This window comes from Cyprinodon variegatus, unplaced genomic scaffold (assembly GCF_000732505.1).
Source record: "Cyprinodon variegatus isolate N-32 unplaced genomic scaffold, C_variegatus-1.0 Scaffold348, whole genome shotgun sequence".
In the NCBI taxonomy this organism is placed as follows: Eukaryota; Metazoa; Chordata; class Actinopteri; order Cyprinodontiformes; family Cyprinodontidae; genus Cyprinodon; species Cyprinodon variegatus.
This window is the reverse complement of record NW_015150801.1, coordinates 361,945-370,457: the sequence shown is the minus strand read 5'-3', so window position 1 is coordinate 370,457 and position 8,513 is coordinate 361,945. Positions and strand designations below refer to the sequence as shown.

Here is an 8,513-nt window from a genome sequence, read left to right as displayed (position 1 = left end):
GAATATTCACCAGATGCTGATGAGTTCATGCAGTTAATTTATTGCTTTTTGTGATGGGGAATAAATGACGTCAGGTTTCCTGGAAATGTTTTCAAATACTTTCAGTTACTAATTCAAACTCTTTATATTTCATCCCAGTAGAATAGAGAGCTATTCTCCCCTATAAAGATGCAGATAGACGGACATGAGATTAGTTTTGCTCTGCTGGTCTGCAGGGCTCAGAGTTGGAGATAAGGGGGCGGAGGACGTCTAAACAGCCAGCAGGGAGTCCAGAGAGAATTGGCTGACTCACTCCGACAGGAGTCTGTTGGGGTTATTTGGTCATATAATTAATAGGATTCCTCGACGTAAGCTAACGCTATTTCAACAAAATTTTATCACAAAAAAAAAAAAACATCAGAAGAAAATATGGAGCAGAATATTATTAATATAAGAATATAAGTTCTACATTTACAGACAAAAAACAACAAAAAAACAAACATACTATATAGATAAAACATAGGTAAAAAGAAAAGTATGAGTATAAAATAAAATAAGTATTCACTTCTGGTTACCATGCCAACGTTGGCCCCAAATGATTGTGCACTAATAGGAAACAGAGCTCAGGCTTTGTCAGATCCTATGATAGAGTAAAGAAATGGCTTCTTCTTTGTGTTACGTTTCTCAGATTCAATGCAAGAAAATAAAACAAGCAAAGTGAGGATGAACACTGATGCTTTTAAGTGTTGTAGCAGAATTAAAGTAGCAACTGGGTCATAACTGCTCTTTTAAGTCTTTGCTGAATTGTCTTACGCATGTTAAACAACGGCTCAGTGCAAAATCCCTGCAACTAAACTCGGATAAAACAGAGGTGCTGGTGATTGCCCCTGATGAGGGTATTCCAGGTATCCACCAGTATCCGGCCGACTTGAGTTTGTCTGCTAAACCAAGACTTAGAAAGCTAGGCGTTATTTTTGACAAAGCATATAGGGTCTTTGCTCAGGGACCCACAGTGGCAGTCTGTTAGAGTGGGGCCAGAATCTCAGGATTCCAAGCTCTATGCCCTAACCACTAGGCTGCCAGTATAGAGCACTATATAGCCGTTACTGCATTTTATATGTGTGCGAACATCTAATGGATAAAAAGGCAGTAGGATTAAAATAGTTTGCAAGCAGTTTGCAAGAGCTCTCCTCGCAAAGCATCATGGGATTTATTTTGGGGTGTGAGAGAGAACAAAGATGCACCATGATAGGAGCCCGAGTCACATGATCAACAGGGAGCAAAAAGTAATGATAATCTGTCAGAACGGCCGCTGAGTGCACTATAAACTTCCCTATATAGTCCCTGTTCTACATAGAGGTTGAGAATTAGTGGTTAAGGCAGACGTTCGGATACAGCCAGACATTTACATTTCTATTCATTTCTGAATCTGTATGCATAGGACACTAAAAAAAACGGTGTTGAGAGTAGTTTGTGCAGTGCGTCTATTTTAAATAAAACTGATTGTATGAGTACTTATTATGTCTCTTGCACTTTTGTCAAATTTCAGATTTGATCATAAATTACTCAATAAAGTTTCTATTTCATCTATTATTCATCACAGGTGGAGGAGATTCACCACCTTCTGATTAATGCAGGGAAAACCAAGGAGCTACTGGTGGACTTCCGCAGAAGCAGATCCACCCCACTGACAGCGGTGAACATCCAGGGAACGGATATTGAGATAGTGGACTCTTAAAAGTACCAAGTTGTTCACCTGAATAACAAACTGGACTGGACTCACAACACTGAGGCTCTGTATAAGAAAGGTCAGAGCAAACTCTTCCTGCTGAGGAGACTGAGGTCTTCTGGAGTGCAGGGAGCGCTCCTAAAGACCTTCTATGACTCTGTTGTGGCATCAGCCATCTTTTATGGCTTATCTGTAGCTGAGAGAAAGCAGCTGGATAAGCTGATCAGGAAGGTCGGCTCTGTGATCCGATGCCCTCTGGACTCAGTGCAGGATGTGGGAAACAAAAGTGTCCACCTAAGTAAACATCTCTGTTGGATAATGTCTCCCACCCCATGCATGAAGCTGGTGCTGAACTGGACAGCACCCTAAATGCACCAGGGAGCGTTATCACAGATCCTTCCTCCCAGCAGCTGTAATACTTTATAACCACCACTGTTCCCAACAACCTCAATAAGTTGTTACATTCATGCTGATTTTGCACATTTTCTATCTTAGTCAGTTAAATAACACGCTGCTGTCATTTTGCACATCTCTGATGTTGCTGCTATTTTCTAATATCCACTACTTGCTTATTTATTCTCCAGGTTTATATTGTTAAAACACTTTACAGTACAGAATTTTATCTGTTTATCTATTAACTCTTCACTATTATGTTATTCTTATAGATTTTCAAAGGTCCATATTTTTATTTTTTCTATAATTGTTTTGCTGCTGTAAACACCAGAATTTTCCCATTGTCGGACAATAAAGGGATTTTCTATTCTATTCTATTCTACTCTATTCTATTCTATTAGCAAGCCAGTAATTAGATGGTTTTGAACTAATGCTAGCTTAACCCTATAATGCCAAATGTATCATATTTGATACATACGGTTTCTGAAATGTTTTGCGTCTGACACCTTTTGCATAATTTAATGGTAAAAACTTTGCTCAAAATCCTATTGTACACAATCAGATATACCTGATAACAGGACAGAAGACTACACAAAAAATAATCTTGACTTATCGCATAGTAATAAATTATTAATATCAAAAATGTATTTCTGTTTTTTTCTTTTTACATATTTTGTTAAAAGGCCAAATAAGGACTTCAAACCAAAAAAAAGTTATTTTCTGTTTTGTTTTATTCTTGGATCGGGCTTTAAAGGGTTAATATTATTAATTTGTGGTGTAAATTCATAGTTGGGGCTGGTTAAACATTTTAGGGACAACACGAGTTTGAGAGAAAGTGTCTTTCACGACTGAAGAGATCACACATCCTTCTTTTCCAAATTTCCTAATTTCCATATACATGGTAAGGTTAGTGATCCTTTTATCAGTCGACTTCAAAACCAATCTAACTTCTATAAATAATGGATTCTTTTAGACATTTTTACTGTTGTTTTTTATTGTAAAAACAACAGCACACATCTACAGCTTTCATTACTGACGGCAAAGGTTACATTTCCTTAGAGTCAAAGCTTTAATAAAGTCTTTTTGCACTGAGGCATGAATAAAATTTCTATCAACAAGGAGAACTTATCTGCTGTGAGCTCCAATTCAATTTTAATTACATAAGAAAGAAACAAGATTGCGGTTCTACTGAAAACAAAACTTACTGTGGCCTTGTTTTGCTCTCCGTTCATATTGTTTTCCTGTCACGATTCAATGCGGCTTCATTATTAACACCAGGGTCCATTTCTGTCCCTTCCTCATGTCCCTGGGATCCAGCTGCTAGTCTTATCAAAGAGCAACTCATTAATTTGTCCAATAGACAATTCCTATTTTTAGGAAGCTGCAGCAACATGAATTTAAAGCATTTTTCACAGGTAATAAAAACATGAATCTATATGATATTTTCCATTATCTTTGCACTTATGAATTTAATTAATGCAAAGACTTCCCTCAAGCCAATTTGTAGAGAAGAGGAAAAGGGCCACCGGAAAAAAAACAACAACTTATTTTTGAATTTTATTTCAGTTCAATATGGGGAAAAAAAGTCAGAACTCTGACAATTTTGACTTTTTTCTCAGAATTTTGACTTTCATCTCAGAATTGTGGATCTTAATATTAAAGGGCGCCATGAAGGAAGAGATGTGGAGCACTCAGCTTCACTGACAAAGATGTGAGTTGTTTGGGAGGGCCAGCAACACAGTGGTGAAAAATTACGAAATTAGGCGACTTTTTAGGTGTCCGAGGGGTCCCTGGTGATTGCAATATTGGAAGAGCAGAAGGTTAAAACAAGAGAGCTAATTTAGTCTATAGACAAGGCTAGGGCCTGATGCTAACATGTTTGTTAGCTGTCAGAATTTAGTCAGAATTCTGAGATTAAAGTCGGATTTCTGACTTTTTTTCATATATTAAACTGAAATAATATTTAAAAAATCAGTTACCTTTTTTTCCCAGTGGCCCTTATCCTCTTCTGTATATTTATATACTTTCAATAGCCGAATTAATGTTTAAAAATGTAAAAATCTATTTTCCATAATAGCATTAATATTAATATGAAATGCCATTAAATGATATGTATTTTGAGTTGGAGCTATATAATTAAACTTAATTGAATTGAAACTGAATATTAATCATTTCACTCAGTCACATATGGACTTTTTTTTTTCATCACACTTAGCAGCAGCCCTCATCCTTTCATGGTCAAACCTCCCCGTCCTGCATGTTTCTGATGTGTCCCTGGTAGAAATGAGATGGAGGTTTATTCTCCAAGCATCTCCAGGGTCATGATGGGGAACAAAGAGCAGAGGAACATTTTAATCTAAAGCCAAAGCCTCTGAAGAAAATAAACACATTACAGGCTCCTTCAGATCACCACATTGTTGCTCATTTCTGGAGCCAGTCCAATTCTACATGTTGACAGAAAAAAAAAGTTTTACTCAATAAACTGGAACCGTCTAACACATCTGTTGGTGCCAGTACGTCTGTTCTTCCATGTTATCTGTGCCGGTTGCAAACAAACAGCTCTGGGCTGTTTAAAAAGTAGAGTTTAAAAGGAACCAAATCACAGCTATGGATCATTAACGTACCAACAATGAATTCAATCTTTTATTTTCAGAACAACATCTGGTAGATATTAAATTAATAACAGCTTTACTCTGAATTACAGCATTAATAACTGAACTATTAATAATAGAAAACAGGGCAGAAGATGAGAATCTAAGAAAGTATGCTGTTCTATGTTAAATTTCGACTTTTGTTTTAATCACTTTACGTAGCTTCAGTGATTCAGTTGTTGAATCATTAAGGTTATTAAGCTGGTGGTATGTGGGTTATCATAACACACTGTATGATAACAATATAGAGAGATTATTTTTTCAATATTTAGCCAAAGGATCTCTGTCCAGCAGTTTGATTTAAATCAATTCTTGTGTTTAAATATTTCTGTGAGCGTTTATCGAGAACATGTCATCTCAGGTCACTTAACAAAAACAATTCAAGTAAATCATCCAGTCAGATTAGTTCAAAGTTTTCTATCTAAGGAAAACCAGCTGATTGCGCCGACTCATTGTCTCAAAACCAATCCCTCACACCAAGCATGCTTGTAGCGACAGGGGAGAGGAAAAACTCCCATCTGCCGAGGCCAAACGGGGTTCAAGGAGACAGAGGCAGATTTAAAAAACGAATATAGAACCACTGATCTATAAATACTTTCTGTATTAGAAAAGATACCAGTGAACTAGCTCCGTATGGGGACTCTTTCTGGAAAAGAAACACAATCCCCTTAGTCTTCTTCACATTAATAGAGGTTATTGTCTTTGCACCTGGTGTTCAACAACCCTTCTGTATTTTGACTTTTCATTGCAATACATCCCACTAATCCTGTTGCATCCTGAGATATTGCTGGGGTGTCTAGCCATGCAGTTAGATGTCAGCTGAGTAAACATGAGGGGGCTCAGCATGTAGCCCTGGGGAGAGTCAATGCTGAGTGTGATTGAAAAGGATCCAAACAGGACCTGGTTCCCCAACGTGGGATTTAGACCAAGAGAAGAGAGCTTCCGCACCAAGGTCTGTGGGATCATGGTGTTGAAGGCTGAGAACAAATCCAGGGAGAGGAGAGGGATGGAGGAGTTTCTTTCCTCCAGGTGGCTGAGGACTGTATGGACCCAGGAGATGTCTTCAGTGGTGGAACGGTTCCTCCTGTAGGCGTACTAATGTGATCCACAGTGGCGTTGATAGAGTCCCTAAAGTAAGGTAATGAGTATCCTTTAACTTCGTGACCACAGATGTTAAGACTTTAGGTTGATAGTCATTCAGGTCTGTCAATGTGGGGTGCTTGGGGACAGGCTGAAAAGTGTTGGACTTTAATAAGATCGGGACAGATGCCAGTAGGGGTGGGCGATATGACGATTTAAGACCGTGTTACGATCTACACCTCTGACGATCCGTTATTATTAAGAGACCGTTTTATCAGGATCCACAGAACTGCAGTGTTGCTGTTATGCTACCCCAAAAAAACTTCACACCTAGAATGTAATCCGAGGATTTGACGTTCGACCGTTAGTTGAAAAATCAGTTAAACCCCCTCCCCGCAGATGGTCCGTCTCCCAAAGCAGCAAACGTTAACAGATTCATTTACAAAACTTACTCCCAACGATAAAGGCAGTAAACGGTGGAACATCGTTCACTTGGTGAAAGATTTATGTCCTCTACGAACCGTAGAAGGAGTAGGATTTAATAAAATGTTAAACGTCTATTTTTCAAACACCGCTATTCCACGTATGTACGCTGAATGCAGAGAGAAAGTTTCACAACATATTAAAAATGTGCAGTTCTTTGCCACCACAGGCGACCTCAGCTGGTCTGCAGTCCCTTATTACCCGCTCTGGGATGTTGGCTGGCCCAGCAGCCTTACTGGGTTAATTCCTTGGAGGGACGTGTAACCAGGAGGTGATATAAGGCCGGTGCTGATTGGGGGCTGGCATAGAACTGGTATTGACGGGTTGCTTGGACTTTTTGCATGTCTTATGTAATTTCTCTGCATATTTTTCTTTTCATGTGCTGTTCTCTTTCACTCAGGCTTTCATTCCTGTCATTTTTTTTTTCTTAATCTTCCTCCGTCCTTCACATCCACTCTCCGGATCAGGTTTAAGGTGTGACCAATACTTCATCAGTCTTTCTGCTGCTGTTCTGGGACCATCTTGCTTATAGCTAAACAATGCAACATAGACCACTTAAAGCATACATGTACCATAAGAATATTGATAGAATTTTATTAGAAATAACTGAAATAACTGGACAACTTAACAACCAAAGTATTAAAATCATAAAGCGGTTACAATAAATATAAAATCTAAACAAAGCAAATTTAACAAAATTTGAAAAATAAATAGGAAACATTGTTTGAAACAGCAAAATCTGAAAAAAATTGTAATTTTTACTCTGAAAATGTACTCCTTTTTTTTTAATTCAATTGACAAAATGTGTTCTTTGCCTGCAATGATAAAATGTTCTCCTTATGTAAATGTAAATGAGTTGGTCAGGCCTAAATAATTGCTTTTGCAAAATGTCCAGCCTAAATTAGCTATTAAAATGAAACTTTAGGTCTTACACATGCACACTTGACTTAAAGCTGCATTAGCAGAAAAAATGTATTCAAGCCTAGACTAAAAAATAAGTCTAGGGTTGAATACAGCTGCATGCCAAACACAGATATTTATCTGGAAATCTATTATTTTCTAAGTGCGTTACTGTGTGTGCTTTGTGGTTTTAGTTGATCACATAAAATCCCAGGAAATATACTGAGATTTGTGGCTGAAATTAAACAAAATGTGGAAAAGTTCATGTTGTTCTGATTCTCCTGCTGGTCACTGAGTTGAACCTGGTACAAATGTCAACAGGATTTACAGGGTTTTAAGGAACTGTAGGTACCTGGAGACGACGAGTGGTAAAATGAGCATCTTCAGCATTCTCATGAGCAGCTCACCAGGAAACTGAAAGTACTTCACCTCCTGTCAGGAACAAACAAGAGAAAGCAGGGAGAGGTAAATTAAGGAAGTGCATTAAGGCAGAAACAGAAAGCAATTTCATGTTATTTAAAACATGAACAAGACTGGAGGATGGAAGAATAATTTGAAAGATGTTCTAGAGTCAAAGCAATCAGATGCTGAAAAAAAAAAAAGACTGGAACCATATTTTAAAACTCTTTGACACTTGATATGGTGCAGGTATGGGAAACCATTTGGTAGAAAACATCAGGAAACAATGGGATTTGTTTTTTTCTGTAGTTAAATTTATTTGTCTGCAGGTACATGTTGTAAAACAAAATTTAACCAATAAACCTTGAAGACACAAAATAAAAAACCTTTTATCTTAATGGGGACTATTTGTTTAAAACAAGCTTATTTTCATTCAGTGAAGTTAATCACAATGGATGGAGCTCAATCTGGTATTTAAATCAAATTATTTGATCGAACACTTGATCACATCAAAATGTTTATTGTAAACATGACAAACAGGAGATAATAATCTGATGTGATTTGATGAGAAAGAACTACTTATTTTATTCTGGCTTCTTCACTTACATTTACAAATTCAGACACAAAAGCTTTTATTGACAGTTTACCTTTAAATTTAGAGACACAAAGCATCCGAAAGAAGTAACAGTTTACACGTAGAATACAGTTAATTACTTACACATGCTGACACATAACAAGTAATGTAATCATGCTTTTTATAGAAAAGAAGTTGCTATTTCCCACTTAAAAATATTTAGTCACTGGCACTGTTTCGTGGATGTGTTTTGCCTTTGATAAAAAAAAGGAACTAAAAGTATTAAAGGAATAGTACACCCAAAACATGATTAGCCTTCATTTTC

At 37.3% G+C, this 8,513-nt stretch overlaps 1 protein-coding gene across 1 annotated transcript in view; it reads right to left on the bottom strand.

The window, feature by feature from the left end:
- LOC107091701 (excitatory amino acid transporter 5-like) overlaps positions 1 to 8,513 on the bottom strand; it is an 86,514-nt gene that overhangs the window by 28,411 nt on the left and 49,590 nt on the right. The window contains exon 2 of the mRNA XM_015385785.1: positions 7,568 to 7,647. Coding sequence (XP_015241271.1) covers positions 7,568 to 7,647 — 80 coding nt within the window. The remainder of the gene's footprint in view (positions 1 to 7,567; positions 7,648 to 8,513) is intronic.